Source organism: Excalfactoria chinensis, chromosome 4 (genome assembly GCF_039878825.1).
Source record: "Excalfactoria chinensis isolate bCotChi1 chromosome 4, bCotChi1.hap2, whole genome shotgun sequence".
NCBI lineage: Eukaryota > Metazoa > Chordata > Aves > Galliformes > Phasianidae > Excalfactoria > Excalfactoria chinensis.
Genome location: NC_092828.1, coordinates 69,270,842 through 69,288,354, shown reverse-complemented (window position 1 = coordinate 69,288,354; position 17,513 = coordinate 69,270,842). Strand labels below are relative to the sequence as shown.

General features: G+C 42.8%; 1 protein-coding gene across 5 annotated transcripts in view; it reads left to right on the top strand.

The window, feature by feature from the left end:
• The window catches only part of IL1RAPL2 (interleukin 1 receptor accessory protein like 2), a 326,376-nt gene extending 317,929 nt beyond the window's left edge, over nucleotides 1–8,447 (top strand). For all 5 annotated transcript variants that reach the window (XM_072336404.1, XM_072336403.1, XM_072336400.1 and 2 more), the window contains one exon: nucleotides 3,751–8,447. In XM_072336404.1, the coding sequence (XP_072192505.1) occupies nucleotides 3,751–4,448 (698 nt within the window). In that variant the 3' untranslated portion in view covers nucleotides 4,449–8,447. The remainder of the gene's footprint in view (nucleotides 1–3,750) is intronic.
• Nucleotides 8,448–17,513: the final 9,066 nt, after the last annotated feature.

Genomic DNA, 17,513 nt, shown 5'->3' with positions numbered 1-17,513 from the left:
GGTTAGTGTAGCTCATTCAAGATTCAATAGGCAATTATGCATAATTACATTCTTGCAAGTTGGATGCATATCTTGGAATTCAGTGCTCCAAACTACAGTTCAGCATCACTACATGTTGAGTGTCCAGTGTGTATGTATTTGCTGTCCAGTTGTTTACCTTCATTAGTGAGGGTAATCATGCAAAAAACCATGATTGTTCATGGGTGTGAAATTTCTTGTTCATACTTCCTTGAACATCACACTGTACTTGATGCAAATAAGTTACTGATACAGCTACCCAAGGTTTTTTTTTTGCCTGTGAGGAATGCTAACATTATGAAAACTGGTTTGACAAAATATTGCAAAATGGTATTTTAAGGAAAGGAGGGGGGAAAAAAAGGTTAGAAAAAGGTTTAAATGATTTAAAATCATTTAAAATCATTAAAATCAAGTAGGTTAATTCTGATTCTGGTGTTTTATTTTTATATTAGAGTTTATGATAAAATATGATTTTGGGAAACAAAAGCTAATTATTCCATACTGATTTTTTGAAGATTTTTTTTTCTCTCCTCACAATGAAATGTCATTGAAGTTGACTCTTCCTTTGACAAAAATGAAGTCTTAATGAGATAGGATTTACCTGGTGGGAGTATGTTTGTCTGGAGTCTTGCAGTTGATGATGGTAGGTGATGTGAATCCTGAAGTCCTTTCTTAACTTCTTCCTTAAAGTGAAACAGCCATTGCCTTACAATTACTTTTTAGCTCGCTGGAAGGACAGAATCAACGCTCTTTGTCCATCCCACATTGCAATATAGCTCAACCTACAGCTTTTGGAGCAGTGTCTAATTTGGAAGTGAAGGATGATTTAGCAACTCCACAATTTACACTACCAGTTTTGTCCCACTGAAGAAAATAAGATGTGAAGTTCCACAGTAAGACAAGAATCAGTCCTTTTTTTGCTTTTCCTTGCAGAAATGTTTGATGTACATGTCGGACATGCTGTAGAGTTTCCCCATTGGAACAACATGTTTTAGAGAAGCTGTCACTTGACTTTAGTTGTAGTCTCAGGCTGAAGTTACTGAGGGTATACAATGCTGCTGGGCCAGATGGCTGGAAAATGCATTTACTTTTCATGTTGGTTTCTGTTTTTCTGTAATACAGTATATTTCATCCTCATTGCACCAGTAGGCCCCTGAACATTCACTGTGTCTGCTCTTGAACCAGATGCAACTTGGACTTTGCAGGAGCACCTAGTAGTCACTTGGTTTCTATTCAGTTGTCTGTAGAAAGAGTTCTAAATTGTTGCAACGTCCATCAAGTAAGCTGGGCATACCTAAGCAGGGGAGAGGCACAGAGGGGAGAAGTGTCCACCTGTGAAAATAGGGAATTTTTCCTCTCATCTTCCCACCTAATTTCCTCTTCAACTAAAGCAAAGTCTGGTGAGTTTTTGATTGAAATGATGTAATGAGTAATGGAGGGATTGTTTCCACTGAAATTATTGCTGCTGGATATTTGAAGATACGAAAGGGAAGTGACTTTCTTTTTTCTAATTGATTGCATATAGGATATGCATGGCTGTGCTTAGCTCTAACCTGGATACGTGGTACTGAATGGTGTTGTGTCCTGCTGAGAACTGTCTTGTACATAGCCATGTTCTGAGTTTTTTGGAGGAGGGGTAAATATGTCTCAGGAAAGATGCATGATAGCATGTTGTTTTACTGTATCTTGCAGATTCAACCTCTAATGATGAAGCTTCCCACCTAAATTCTTTCTTTTTGGGAGCAGAAAGAAAGGAAGAAAATGAAGAGTCTGAGCTGTTGATACATTGGGATAATCTCTTTCCATTGTATTGAACATTTCTACCTTTCCTTAAGTTTTGTTTCACCAGTTCTGCTTATCATTTTCTTATTGTTGCTGATTCTCTCCCCTCTCCGCTGCCTCTCCCGTGGATCTTAATGTTGACGTTTTTTCATTAGCGAGTAACTATTTTACACAGAGCAATGTGGGGGTTTTCCTAGTAGAATATTCTAAGAAAAAAAAAAAAAAGAATCAACTGTAAATGCTGCATGATTTCGGAGTCATAAACCGTTAACTACAAGTCAGGATTGTCGCGTAGAGATTTGTAATGTATGTGTATGTCTTAAATTTTTGTCTGTCTGTGGGATGTTTACAATTGCCTCTTTTTTTTTCCCGTTTGTGAAAGAAATTCTTCTTGCTGCTAAGTGGTGGAATAAAACATTAGTAAAGGCAGATTTGATGCTAACTATGCCTTCAGTCTCTAAACTATTTTAGAATGTTCCTGTTGGCCTACTTTGTAGCTATTTGCTTTACTGGAAGTGGTGTGAATAAGCATGCTGCGGTATGGTGCCTGAGACTATAAAAATGAGTCTTGCAGTAACAGATGTTGATTAATGATGTTATTTGTAATCATTGTTTCTGCTAGAGGGCAGTGTGTGTAAGAGAGGCCCTGCCCTGTGCTGAGTAAAGATCTGTTCTGTGCAGCTCTTGTGTCCAAGTCTTCATTTTTAACACATGCTTCTCTGTTGTCAAACAGCACATTCTGAGTAGCATGGTCAAGAGGGTCACATAGTTATAAAGAAAAAATAGTGGTTTTATCATGTCTCTAAGCTTGCAATCACAATGCTGTGCAACCAGCGAACACTTTTCTGATCTTAGTTGTTCAGGTTTTTGTTGTTTTTTTTTTTAATTATCTTCATTTTTCTGGTATTGACCCAAAACCCTCAAAAATTTGGAGAAGTTTGGTCATTTGTACGGGTTTTGGATCAGGTCTGTAAGTAGATCTCTTTCCCATCCTGTTCCATGTCAGAAGAATACAATTGGCATCTCTTCTTACCTTCCCTGGAGAAATAAAACTCTAGATCAAAACCCCAAATCCAACTTCAAGAATATTTTGTAGGTCAGTAAGCTGACACCATGGAGCTGATGATGGGGCTGGTATTTCCGTTTACACTGATCGTTCACAACTACTTGGTGCGCATGAATAAAAGAAGAATGCTATTATTTTCTTTGTCACTGATGTTGGAGCAAATAAACACATCAAATATGCTTAAATTTTCCTTTTGTTCCCATCACTTGTGAAGTTTCTGTTAATACCTTAGGGTACATAGAAGCACAGGTTTGCCATATTAAAACAGACTGTTGGGCTACACAGAAATGCTCTTGTGTTTTTGTGGCCAGTACTCAATGAAGAAAGAGCTACCTTGCTGCTTCTATGCAACAGCACAATTTCTGCATGTGTTCAGGGTTGATTTCTTTTTGAGCTCTTGCTAGTTACAGCTTCCACACCCCCACAGCATCCTCATGTCCTTCCATCCGAAACACAAGAACTGCTTCCCAGAGTGTGCTTCCCTCAATGTGACTTTAATCATAACCAGTGTTAATGTTAAAATTTACACGAGTATTACATTGATCTTGACCTAGAATATCTCAGTAAGTGAACTGTGTATTTTTAGTCGCTAATGCATCTACACAGTGAGGAGATTCTGGAAATGTCATTCTGTTGAGATGAGCAGAGAAAAACAGTTAAGGATTGAGGATGTTATTAAGGCATTTTCTCTTTATATCCTGTTAACAGAAGCGTGTTGTGATACACAATCCTATTTCTGTTGGAGTATATCATGAAGTGCCCCTTGTCTTAAGTGGGGTGGATCAGTGAGCTGTAGGATTTTGCTAAACTTAATTGCAAGCCTGATGTTTTGATACAATAGTCTTCTTTATCCTTTACTCTTTCTCTCTTTCTATAATTTGTAGCCTACATTGAAGATCTCACAAGATGTGTTGAGCAAAGCAGAAGACTCATTATCGTGTTAACTCCAGACTATATTCTCAGGAGAGGATGGAGTATTTTTGAGATGGAAAACAGACTCCATAACATGCTAGTCAGTGGAGAAATCAAAGTTATTTTGATTGAGTGTACTGAATTAAAAGGGAAAGTGAATTATCATGAAGTGGAATCTTTAAAGCACACCATCAAACTTCTCTCAGTGGTCAAGTGGAAAGGACCAAAAAGCAGCAAACTGAATTCTAAATTTTGGAAGCGCCTAGTCTTTGAAATGCCAGGGAAGAAAAAGGAGGTGGTGTCTCGGCGTCAGGTCCTGGATTCTGCGGAGCAGGGCCTTTTTGGAGACCTCCAGACTGTACCCTCTCTTGCCGTCACAGGCACTTCTGCCACGTTGGTAGAATCGCGGGCTGACCTAACTGATTGCCATCAAGCAGATTCTGTGCAAATGAGACATTATTGCAGAGGATACGAATATGATGTGTCAGCAGCAACATTGCCAATAGCTTCCATAAGCAACCATCATACATACTGTAACATACCTTTGACACTACTAAATGGACAGCTACCTCTTAACAGTACCATGAAGGATTCCCAGAAGTTTCACAGGAACAACCCATTGCTACCTTTATCAGCAAGGGAGCTTAGCTTCACCAGTGATATCTGGTAGTGAAGATCAGGACACTTTTGAGATGCTTCATGACTGCCATGAAGACACATTTTTAAAGAACTTTGCCCCAGCCCCGTGGGGCATCAAATCATATTTGAAGCAGCGGCACACTTATTTGCTTTTCTACTTGAACTTTTTTGTTTACATTTACAAATTACTGACAAAGAGGGCATTCTTTTGTAAGTCGGCAATGTCCTTCCTGTCTTTTAATGTACAGCTCGATTGCTTCTTTAAAAAAGGGGGAGAGAAAAAGCACATCCCACCACTCTACAGTTAGGGATGGATAACAGTTTGCTGTATGTGATCTCCAGCATTCGTATCTATGTAATAGTATTTCAAATACACTGAAGTTGTCGGGTTTTTCATATAAACTTCAGTACGGTTTGAAATTCCAGTATGATATCATGCTACAAAAATTATCTCCTGCGCAGACCACGAGGGGTGAATCATTCTCAATAGGAAGGAGGAGGAATTCTTCCCGGTATCATTCTCTCTCAGATGCATTTTAGCAGATGACTTAGCTGAAACAATGCAGATGAAGCTTTATCAATAAAGTGCATAGTAACACTTACTAAAGAATAAATCACCTGCTTGCATCAGCACCTCTTCGTTTGTTTGTTGAGACACGTTGCATTCCCAGTGGCTGCTTAGCAATGTGGTTTTGTTCAACAACTTATTAAGGTATTGGAAGGTGTTTAGCAGGATCTAAAACAATTTTTTTCCGTGGTTAATAGATTATTTCAGACTTATTTTTGCAGGGTTTTAATGACATTTCAAAAGAACTGATTTAAGTATAAATTTGTCTGTCGGTGAGTTCACTGATTTGAAATTTCTTAAGATCTCCTGAGCTGTTTTAAGACTTGTAGAAAGGCAGTGTAATTTTACATAGTATTTTTTTGCCAAAATCAACAGTTAAAATTTCAAATTAACCTATTTTTTTTTTTTTTTTTCCTGAAAACATCAGCAATAGAAAATCATTACTGCAGCAATATTCAGAGATGAAGTGCTGAATTATCCAGGTTTACTAGTAAACTGACTTCAAATGCAGTGATAATCACCTGAGGCTGTTCTCTCTCTATCTACCTGACAGTTTATGTCCTTTTAAAATATGTCTGAAGCGGGAATGTTTTCACTCTGAGCAACTAGTGAAAAGTGATATTTTTAAGGAGCTGGTAAAGTCTTGCATTTCTTCCATTTCTTATGTACACGATCCCATCGGTCAAATGAGGACACTCTCATTTATCTTCCACGGAAAGCACTGAGTCTGAGTTTTGTTCAGACGAGAATGTTTCATGATGATTTCCAGACCCAGCTGATCACAGGTTCCAGTCAGACCATGAAGACAGCCGTACTCATGGAAAAAGCTCTAAATAACAAAGGTAGAATCCTCTGACACAGCTTTAATGAAAACACAGTAGGCATGAGAGTTTTGTCTCAGTAAGATCTGCTGAAGCAAGTCCCCAAAAATGCATTTAAGGCAAACAATCTTGCCTGTATTTCAGTATGTTTTTTTGCATTGTCCTCTTTGATTGCATGGATAAAAGTTAGCACTCTGCACTCAGCTGCCTGTCATTCCATCAGCAAACAAGTTCAGTAGATCCTTAATGTTTAGCAGTGTTTTCTAAATTGTACCCTACAGTCAAAGTGAAAACAAACACTGACACAAGACTTAGAAGTATCCAGAATTGGCCCAGAGGCCATGAGAACGATCTCAAACATGCAATAATTCATAGAGGTCTACACTTTTCCATTGCTTCTTTCCCCAGTGCTTTATTCTGTGCCCTCTTACATCAGTTATTATCTGTAAACTTCTCCTTAGGTTCTAAAAAATATGTTTCTCTTGTTGCTTTTTCCAGTATTGTCATTATGTGTTTGACACTAACACCGCAATGGTTCTCTAGGAAAGATATGAATTTATTACACAGTATAGGACTATAAACTTGCTCTTTTGTGAAGTTAAGTTCAGAACATATAGATAGGTGTTTAATATACATATTTTTCTACCGAGAAAGTGATTTTACCTCCATTATAAATACCTGTATTTCAACCTCCTCCCAGAGATCTATGAAATTTGCACTGTTTTATAAGTGTTACGGACTGTGTTTACACTGGCTGTGTCCTTTAATGCAAAATGTAATTTTGAAAAAGAAAAAAAAAACAACAAAAAAAAAACAACAGTAAAGAAAATCCTGCATGAAGAGAGCTGCGTATGTTTAAATGAAAAGCTGTACTTTTCATCATTTTCCTTTCCACTTTACTTTAGAATCCGGTTAACTCACATAGAATGTTCAGTGAGATTTCAAACCTGCTAGTTCTGTATTAAGCATGCAAACTGCAAAAAAAAAAAATGAAAAGAAAAAAAAAAAAGAAAAATCCACATGCAAATTGGTCTGCTTCTTTTACTTACAATGATTAGATATGGATAGCAAATTCATTTACTTGATGGCTTACTCTTAGAGCAGTAGCTATTCAAAAGCAAAATGCAGTCATGTTTGTATCGAAGTAACATGAAAAGAACAGTTTTTCTGTCATTTTGCAAAGCACATTGTGTGTCTGTGTATCGATATATTTTAGTTATAGATGACAAGTCACAATCTGCTTTAAGATTTCAGAGTGTGTATTGAGTACGATGACAATATATACATGAATCAGAACCGCCTGTACCCCTCTGCTTTCAGTGTGGGGAAGGGACTTAAGCTCAGGAGGCCTCTGTTGTCTCAGCTTCGTGTAGCACTGCTGTGACGTGCCAGAGATCAAACATCACTACAGGTAGTGATAAAGGGCCTGGAAAAAACCCTGCCAAGCAGTGAAGTGCACGTGTCAGTGGGACTTGGGTGGCATGGAGGCCAGGGGTCTGTCCCACTGTGTGTCCATGAGCATCGTGCTGTAGCTGCCCTGCAGCTGGATCAGTGCCAGGGATGCCAAAACTATTTGCTCGTTTCTACAGACTTCATTAGCTGAAATAGAAGGGCATTCTGCGTTCCTCTGTCTCACTAAAGCCTCGTACTTATTCAGCTGGAGATCTGGGGATGAAGCCAGGACTCTCCTTTGGCAGTGCTTGTGGCTGCATCCTGCTCACATGGCTGTACAGCCCCTGCCACCCACAGCCTGTAGGCCTTTATGGCAGCCTGTGGGACAGCCTGTGTAACACTTGCAGGCCTGTATGACAGCCTCTATAATGGCCTTTATAACAGCCTGCAGGCCTGTTGACAGCCTGTACAACATCTTGTATAACAGCCTGCAGGCCTCTATGACAGCCTGTATGAAGGGCTATATGACAGTGTGTATAACACACTGTAGGCCTATATGCAGCCAGTATGACAACCTGTACGTCTGCATGAGAACCTGTATGACAGCCTGTACAACAGCCAGGCAAGCGCAGAAGCAGTAAAGATTCTTCCTGCAGCCATGCACAGCTTCTGATCTGGGGCACGTTCATTTCAAGTGCTTTGGTTATCATATTTCTTTGGTTACTTACCTTTGTGTGAGATGTGCTTCGGAAGCAATTATGGTTTGAAGGTTGTATATAGAAACGAGCTAGAAATTGCAAACCTATTCAGACTACAGATTTTATACTCCTAAAGAACATTCAGAGGGAAGGCAGGGTAATTTTGATGTTAGTAACAAGGGAGAGTGAAAATTGGCAGTCGTGGAGGGGGGTGCAGGAATAGGACTGTGTGCTGTGCCAGTGTTCTAATAATCTGTTCTCTAGACACTGAATGAGAAAGCTGTATTAACATATTGCCATCTTCTGTCTGCAAAGCCTGCTGCAAAAACCCTCCAGTCTAACAGAAACGGTTCCACCAAATGCAGCAGACCTAGAGTAAGGCTATAAAGCCAAGCTGTACTTTTACCGTGTTCAGGGGAATAAAGAAAAGACCAAAGGGCCAGAACGAAGTCTAGAGACTAATAAGCATTTGTTTATTTACTCTGTCTCAAATCAAGCTTATTTTTGTCTCTGTTTGCTGCGGATGCACTCCAGCGCTGTCCAGCCTTGGGAAAGGAATTTTGTTCATTTCTTTGTTATAAACAAGATAAGGACATGCGAATAAATAACAGATACTTTTAGAACGAAACCCGTGTGGTTTTTAAGGACTTGTACTTCACTCTCAATATCTTCTTTTGATTCAGCAGACTTAATTCATGCAAATTCATAAGGACATACTTAAATTCCCCTTTATTTGGTGAGAAATACTTTACTGTGTGGGGCTTAGAAGGCTGGTTCATAGACTGGTGCCTGAAATAATGGTATTTAAGCACTTCTAGAATTATACCCTTATGGAGATCCTTAGAGCAGCTTGTCTGATTTTGGTTCCTGCAAATATTTAAGTGCTGTGGCAGAGTGGCTGGCAAGTCTTGCCATCCTGGGTACAGGACAGGCAGTCCTTGGTGCTCACCAGCTTGGCAGTGACATTGCCCTGGAAGCTCAGTGGCAGTCGGGAGCAATGTCTCTTGTGTCCCCCTGGGGCATCTGGGGGCTTTCCCGGTGACCTTGATGAGCAGCACAATCTGCAGGAAGCCTCTTCCTCTATGCAGCATTTTGTGCATCTTGTCCCATTTCAAGGTTCATGCTTGGGCTGCAGAGTGACTGGAAGATAAAGAGAGTGCAGAGCGTGAAGAAGGGAGAGGAATAAAAAAGTGGTCACAGAGTCCAAGTGTTTTGCAGGCAGAAATGCCAATTCAGCACAGCACAATGACAGCCCTTGCATGAACACTTCATGTTTGTCCACTATTCAATGGTCACCGGGCAAAGTTCCCCTTGAACAATACCATTTTTTGCCAGCTCGCTTGCTTCAGAACTCTTGTTTTGATCCTTTTAAAATTAAACTGTCATTTCCCATCAGACAGCAAATTTTCTTGGTGTATTCCACACATACACACACAAAAAAAACCCCTTCTGTTTTATGTGTGCGGAAATTCCCCACAAAGTAGAAATCTGTGCTTCCTGCTGCTCCTGTGGGTTTGGAGCTCACACGCGATGCCAACGCTGCTGTTCGGTCACCTCTGGTAAGCAGCACAAGAGGCACAGGTTGTGCTGTGCCATGGCTCCTATGGCTGGGAAGTCTGTACTGCAAATATATAAAAGTACCATGCCCCGCATCTTGAAAGTATTTAAGGTTTTTAAACTTGGTAAGTAATAGTGACTGAAATTGTTCCTTTCTGGCCCCAGTTAGCACAGCATGTGTTAAAAACATGGGATTTTGAAATACGCTGTATGCTAAAGGAGGAAATAAAAATCTGAAAATGGATGGTGATGGCATGTCACGTCTGGGGAAACACAAAAGAACAATGTTGATTCACTCTTTCTTGTTGCTGAAATGTACTTTGCTTCCCCAAAGAAATGGCATGATGTGTTTGGGGTGGTGAGTGGGGGACAGCTGTGCATTGCTTACATTGCTTACCACAGAAAGACATTTCAGTGCTGCTGGAGAAATACAGAGGTTAATAAGGCTGCTCCAGAGAGGTACACAACAAGGTCTGAAAGAAACAACCATGAAGTAAAAGTTACTGAGCTTTGCCAGGGTTTTTGTCATTTAAATCTAAAACAGCAGCACTGCCAATAGAAGCAAAACATGACCTGTCAGCATTTTTGCTTCATTACAATATCATTGTACAGCTATAGGCCAAGCAGAAAAACAAATAAATAATAAAAGTACACTTTGTCAAGCTGAGCCAGACTCTCATGGTAGGTATTCTATAAACACACCCTGTAATTCATTTTGATAGAGTGTAATTGGCTTTGCAAGGTTCTAAGAGCTTTCTCTTCAGAACAAACACAAAAAGAAAACAATGTATTTTGTATTAGATGAGTTTTGCTATTTCTTTCAATTCCATAAAATAATTCCTTTTTACAAAGCAGTGGGTGATAAACATTTTCCTGGCTGCAGGTGGGCTGCTGAAGTGTGAGCAGCAACAGCTACCACTGAATCCATTAGAGCTAATGGGCCAGCGGGACTGCACCTGAGTTCAGTGGGGTAGCCACTGTGCTCATGCATGACAAGGTGGGCTCAGGTGTTTCGCTGACTGATGACTAGAGAACAACACACCTGTAAAGACTGTGCTATAGAGAGGGATTTACAAAGTCCCTGGCGGCCTCTTTTAGTGGAGCAATGTAGGCAAGGCAGAGTGGAAATGAGAGTTGTCAGAGGAAGAACCGTGCTTCTCATTTCTATTTAAACTCAAATTATTTGAGATTCTGATCACGGCTCTGGGATTTATGTGGAGGAGAGTGCTAATGATTCTCATGCTGGTAGTGTCAGGGGCTTTGTCTTTACTACCAAGACATTTTCCTGAGAAATCCAGACCCTGACATAGCCTACACTTAATATAAATTTGCCTCTTATGAGAGAACTCAAGAAGAGAAGCCGTGATGAGATGTGAAGAAGCTTTTAAAGTGCAACGTACTCTGATCAGAATGTGTATATGGCTTAAAGGTAACTTCTGCCAGCACATAGGAGGGAGCATTTAATACCTACTCCCCAGATAACATTAGAGTCTGAATTCCTTGTAAACTGTGCAGAGAAAATTAGCATGCACTCCACAAATAATAGCAACTTTTAAAGTCCTTATAAGCTCCTTGATTAAAAGATATCAAAGGCTTTATGATCATAAATCAATCTAACACCTAACTGGGCTAGGGAAATCTTTTCATCCTCTCTTTAGCAAATGACAAACAGGGTCAAGGATTCTTTTTGCCCAAAATCCTACCAAAAGCCATAGGCAGAGGCGGGGTCATGCCCCAGCACCCAGTCCCAAGCTCTGCCCAGCAGGTAACATTCCCTGGCCTAGATGGATGATTACACTGGAATTGCCCTAGCCTGGCTCTGTGGCCACATCTTCTCTCAACCAACGGAAAGAAGAAAGATTATTCCAGTCTGCATGAGCACCTTCTGAATGTCCTGTACACGGGTCACACATTTTGGAGAACACAGAAGGGCTCTCCTAGAGCTGACTGGGACACTTCCTTTGGGATCAGCAGCTCGCTGCAAAGAGATGACAAGACAGAAGTTAATCACTGGCAACAAAGTGGTTTTGGAAGGACGCAGGCTGACAAGAAGATGAGATGACAGGAAATCTCTGTTGTAACAAATTACTGGCAAAAAGAGATGGTGGGGAAAAAAATGGAACTGACAGATAATTTATACCTAACAACCAGCCTGAACCCAGCTCAGAACTCTGCCTCCTCACTGCCAGTCTGAGGGAAAATCTGAACAAAGTTCAAACTTTATTGCTGACACCCATCAACATAATGAACAGAGTCAGCATCTGTGATATGGTAGTGCCAGCCTGAGAGGAACGCTTCAGTCCAGGGCCGGAAGATTTCAGTCATCCTTCTGAACAATTTCTCCTTACAAAATGCTTACACCAGCGCAGGTATGGCTGTGTCTGACCAACAGCAGCACTTCACTTTCAAACAGTAGGTGTGCTTGGAAGATCAGTCACTGGTGGGAATGCAGAGGACTAAAATTTCAGTGGTGACTGCAGTGGTGCTCTGAGATATGCAAATGCCTCAGAGTTTTGTTAGTTCTGTGTCTAGGCCTGGGGCCCCCAGCACAAGAAAGACATGGAGCTCTTGGAGCAGGTCCAGTGGAGGGCCACTTAGATGATCAGAGGGCTGAAGCACCTCTCCTATGAAGAAAGGTTGAGGGAACTGGGCTTGTTTAGCTTGGAGAAGGCTCCAGACCTCATTGTGGCCTTCCAATACTTGAAAGGAGTTTGTAAGCCAGGAGAGAAAATGACTGTGGATAGTGATAGGGCAAGGGGATTAGTTTTAAACTAAGACAGGTTTAGGTTAGATATTAGGAGGAAGTTTTTCTCTCAGAGGGTGGTGATGCACTGGAACAGGTTGCCCAAGGAGGTTGTGGATGCCCCATCCCTGGAGGTATTCCAGGCCAGACTGAATGTGGCTCTGAGCAAACTGGTCTGGTGGTTGGCTGTTCTGCACATAGCAGAGGAGTTGAAACTAGATGATCATTATGGTCCTTTTCAACCCAGGCCAGCCTATGATTCTGTGGTTTTATGAAATGGCTTCCAAAATGCAAGTACCCAATCCCTGAGCTCCACAAGGTCCAAAGACAGGTAGACCCTACCCACACTGCTTACAGGCTGTGAGGAGCAACCAGAGACTGGAAGCGGCTAATTGTGAAAACAATTACACTAACAATTAATTCAGAAATCTGTTTCAAATCCCTTTGCTAAGCCAGCAGGCGTATGTTCCAAACTCATCATCCTCCTTCTCCTTAAAGTGCCAGAGTCCAGCATTTCTGTAGCAGGGGGCCCATGTGAGGCACAGTACTGGGTGCAGACATTGGGTGAGGTGGGAGACTCCTTCAGTGGGAGCAAGAGAGGGTCTGCAGAGCAGCAGAGGAACTCTGTGACCACAAGTGCCAGGCCTGGGCAGTGTTGCCTCCAGGCAGCAGAATGGTGGCAGCCCATGACAAGGACTTCTCTTGCAAAATACAGCAGTGCAACCTTTGAGCTGATGATCATTTTTCCGTTTTGGCAGCCAAGCAAATGTTGCAAGAGAGTAATTCTCATCCATTGTACCCCGAGGGTTAACAAGCATGTATGAGAAGCGTTCCAGATTTGGAGCTGGCAGCCTCTACTTCTCCTTTAATTTGCAGAAGGCTCTGCTGAGTCTCAGTTATGGTGTGAGTTGCCTTTTCTTTCTTTCTTTTTGTTTTTTTTTGGAGGGTGGAGGTGAGGTCACAGGAATTGTCAGAGGAGCATATGGAGCAATTACAGTAAAAGCACAGAAGACTCTTGGAGAAACTTCCTGATTTTAGAAGCCCGCTTCTTGTTATTTTACAGTAAGACTGTAAACCACAATCTGTCCCCAGGAGAGCCCAAGGAAGGAGCTGTGGTTTGGGTGGGCTGTAGCAGAAGCCAAGATAGGTGTGGGTAGGATGGGATGAAGCCACATCCCCCCTTGGAATGCCCGAGCTCTCCTCAGGCAGTGCCTGGCTGCACCATGTGATGGCTGCTTCTGGTGTGGCAGTGCTGGGCCTGAGGTAACTTCCAGTGCATGGACCTGGGCCTCTCCCTTGGCTGCCTTTTCCCTTCGCTCAGCAAGAGGTGAGTGCAAGCTCCAAGATTGAATTTTTGTCCAGTTCAGCAGGGGAGGGATCTGCTCACAATTGGTGGCATGGGGATATTGCCTGGGGCTGATGTCCTGGGCACCTCTCCTAAAGGAGATGCAGTGGCACTTAAACACCACTCCCTGAGGCCAAGCTGGCCCCAAAACCTCACCAAACTGTACAGTTTCATAGAATCATAGCACATCTTGGGTTAGAGGGGACTTCAAAAATCACCCAGGTCCAAACCCGCACCTCAGACAGGGTTGCCAACCACCTGGGCCTTACTGCCCTCAGGGAACAATTTCCCCCTAATATATAATCTAAATCACCCATCTCTTAGTTTAAAGCTGTTCCCCCTTGTCCTGTCACTATCTACTTGTGTAAAAAGTCACATCACAGCAGAGCTCACTGTAACAATTGCAAATTACATTTCATAGCATTTGGATAATTCAGGGACATAATTCCAGGTAAGGTGCTAGTGAAGCCCCCAGTCAGGCAAAGACTGTAATGACATTGAGGTCAGGTGTGAGCTGCACCCCGGGTGCTTTGCATACAGAACAGCAGAGATTTGGCGCACTGGCAGAGTGCTTTGTGGGAACACAGCAAAACCTTTTCAATTTTGCTCTTTTCCCCACAGGCTGGAGGAAGTGACTAACTGCTGAGCAGGCAGGCAAGGCCCTGGTGAGAGATGGCAGGTACGTATTGGAATGTAAAAGTGTCCTGGTGCTGCGTCTGGTCTAGGTGCTGTTAGTCAGGCATAAGTCACAGCACTACGTCTAAGATCGACTTCCCCAGAGAAATCAAAGGCTGCTAATTGAGAGGGAGGTACAGGTGGGGATTTTTTACACTAAGACGATAAAATAAAGGTCTCCTGCTGAGATATCCATTTTGGGAGATGAATGATAATTTGCCAGAACAGGACAGCTGAAATTAATGATGATATTCTGCTGTAATTTGTACTACTCTACAGCCAGAGTCAAGGCAATGCAACCCCTGGGGATCTGTACCCAATTCTTCTGAATAAGGATTTTCCCACTGATCTGAGCAGCTTAAAAGACGGCGCTTTCACCAAGTGTTTGGCTTCTAGTGATCCAACCTGGATTTCACATCAAGAAGGTATCTAGTACTTTTCAAGCCAATCAAAAGGGTCCAGAGCTGCCCCAAAGATCACGGAAGTGACAGCGTAATGGCCAGCACCTTCCTGAATCCAGCTGCAAGCAGGTTCCAGCCTAAGTGAAATTCAGGTGCCTCTGCTAAGCCGTGTCCCTGCAGTAGGTCTCAGTGCCTGGCTCCAGCCCACCCCTGGCACCTCCAGCGTTACAGCTGCAAAGTGAAGAGGGACAACAGAAAATGCTCTCAAAAGGTTAAAAAGAAAAATGCAACAGAAATGCTGGCCAAGTCAGGATCAGTCTTGGAAACTCTCTTGTTCTCAGTTTGAGCTTGGACATGTGGAAAAAATAATAGTCATGAAAAGACTTGCAGGCCCTCCCAATCTAGATGATGAATAAACAATGCAGAGGGACACAGCAAAGAGGGAGGGAAATAAAAAAGAAAAAAGATAAAAGATGATTATCCTTCCTGTATTTGCAATGTGGAAATTAGGACAGGGTAGCAGACAATTTAATGCCAGAATATGCACTGAAAAAGTGGAGGAGGCCTCAGGGGGGATTAAATATGGCTGAAGAAACTGCTAACATCAGTATGGGAGAGTCATCAGATGAGCCAAAAGGAGAGAAGCAAGTGGGAATACAAGCATGGGCCTCTGCTGCTTTGTTCACAGAAACACGACCAACACCAGCCCACAGAACGCAGCAAATGGAGTAAGGCATGTCTGGACAAGGAGAATAATTGATCTCCACAGGGTAGCACAAGTCCAGAGAACAAGAACAAAAGGGTTCAATATGACAGAGTTTAACTGCAAGTTAGTTTGTTTTGCTTTTTAAAGAGAAAAAATAAAATAAAACCACCTACAGCTGGGGTGCTTTAGAGCCAATAGAGCAGAAAGCTCTGGAGGAAGGGTGATGGACCACAGCAGAGGGCATTGCTGCACAATGCTGCAGCTCCTCTTGCAACGCAGCAAGTGGGCACACAGCAAACGTTGGCAATAGCCACAACTGCTCTCCAGTTGTCCTTGAGCTGTACAGGAACTCTCCACAGCTCTTCTCTCGTCAAGCTACAAGGAAGGGGTCCATACAAAGGCTTTGTGGAAAAAGCAGAGCTTCAGATCAGTGCCAGCCAGTCACAGCTGTCATTCCCTTTGTACAGATTGCTGGCAGCTGTGTTCTACTGCCTGACCAGAGCTTGGTGTGGGCCATGATGTGAGCCCTGGGGTGATGCCTGTTTTGGAGGCATCAGGACAGTACCTGGCTGTGTGATGGGTACATGCAGTCTGGGCCACATGCAGGTTTGCTGAGGGGGCTTCAGCAGGAGCTGTGAGGCCTTGGGGAACTTTGGGTTGAAGGCAAACTCACTGTCTGAAATATCCTCTGCATCTGTGGGGAGCAACTGCTGCAGGCACTCCTCTTTTCGGGGGGATGTTAGGCTGGGAGGTCTTCTGGTTAAGGCTGCAATTAAGCCTCATGACATACTGTACCCAGTGCCATGCTGGGACAGGGCCCATCATGGGAAGCCACTGACAGAGGCAGGTTGGGCAGTCAGTGGGGTTTTCAGTCATGGTGAAGATTCGGTGGTCACTGACTGCTAATCCACAACTGCTCACAGAGCCACACCATGGTCACAGCTTGCTGCATAGCTTGTGCAGGAGTTACAACTACGTCTTAGCGTGAGGTAGCAATGTAGGGTAACTGCATAAAAAGAGTGTCTATGAAAGCTGCAGCAGGAGATGTGCAGTGGTTTTATTTATGTTTATCATGCAACCCTATACACTTCCTATGCAATTGCATATACTTGAGCAAGACTTGTCCTATAGGAAACTAAGGAGGCTGGTGATGGGTATTCCCTTAGGATCTTACATTGTGGTCATCTATGACTTTGTGACCTGTAACTAGGCCTTTTGGAAAGCCAAAATTAAAGGTGAAACTGTCATTTTCCAAACTCATAAGCATCTGCCAGCAGAAATGAGGCTGATGGAACGAAGTGCCTGGTGTTGTTCTGGGCAGTGTTGGAGGCTGCTGTCCATGGCCTTGTCAGACCTCAGGTCCCAGAGAAGCAAGCTCAGTTAGAACAGGGTTGGCACGCAAACTGCTCAGAGAAGGTATGAGAGCTCAAGGACTTAAAGGTGCTTAATTGGTTTATGGAGCTAAACTCCATAAAGAACTTAAGCCGCTGTGAAAAAGGAAGCTGGCTGAAATCCCCAGCTCTCCTTGCTGGAAGCTTGGGAGCAGCCTGGACAGTTGCTGGGACCCACTGTCCTTGGGGGGCTCTGAGTACTCCTCTAGGAACTAGAGAAAGACTCAGAAATGGGAACCAACTGATCTGTCCACATACGCAGCCTCTGTTTCTGCTTTGGTTCTTTGCCTGGCTTCTGCTTCAATTCCTGGTTCTCATTGTGTCTTTTGTAACTGAAGTGCCCACCATTTTCTCCTTGGGAGAAAATATCAAGTCACTGGGCTTTTAATAAGCTTCAGCTCAAGATGGCCACAGTAAGCTCTTTTATCCTTGGTTGTTAAATGTTTGAACAACTTCCCTGCGCTGAGTCCAAGCCTGCAGCACCTTTCTCACAATGCACAGAGTGGAACTGGAGCAAGAACCCATCTCACCAAAGCCAAGTGGGAGCATCTGACTTTTCTGCTCATGCAGCCACAACACCCAGCACAGTGTGGCACCAAGGCATTCACTGCCTTTGTGCCCTCTGGGATCCAAGCAGCGATTACTGAATGTTTGCTTCCAGGTCATCAACTGAAAACAGCAAATGCAGACAGCCCTAAACTGCTGTTCCTTCCCTGCAGTGCACCCAGGACTTGATATTGGTAAATGACTGGCAGATGAACAGAGACTCGGTGTGCTTCCCAAGCCACTGAACAACCTA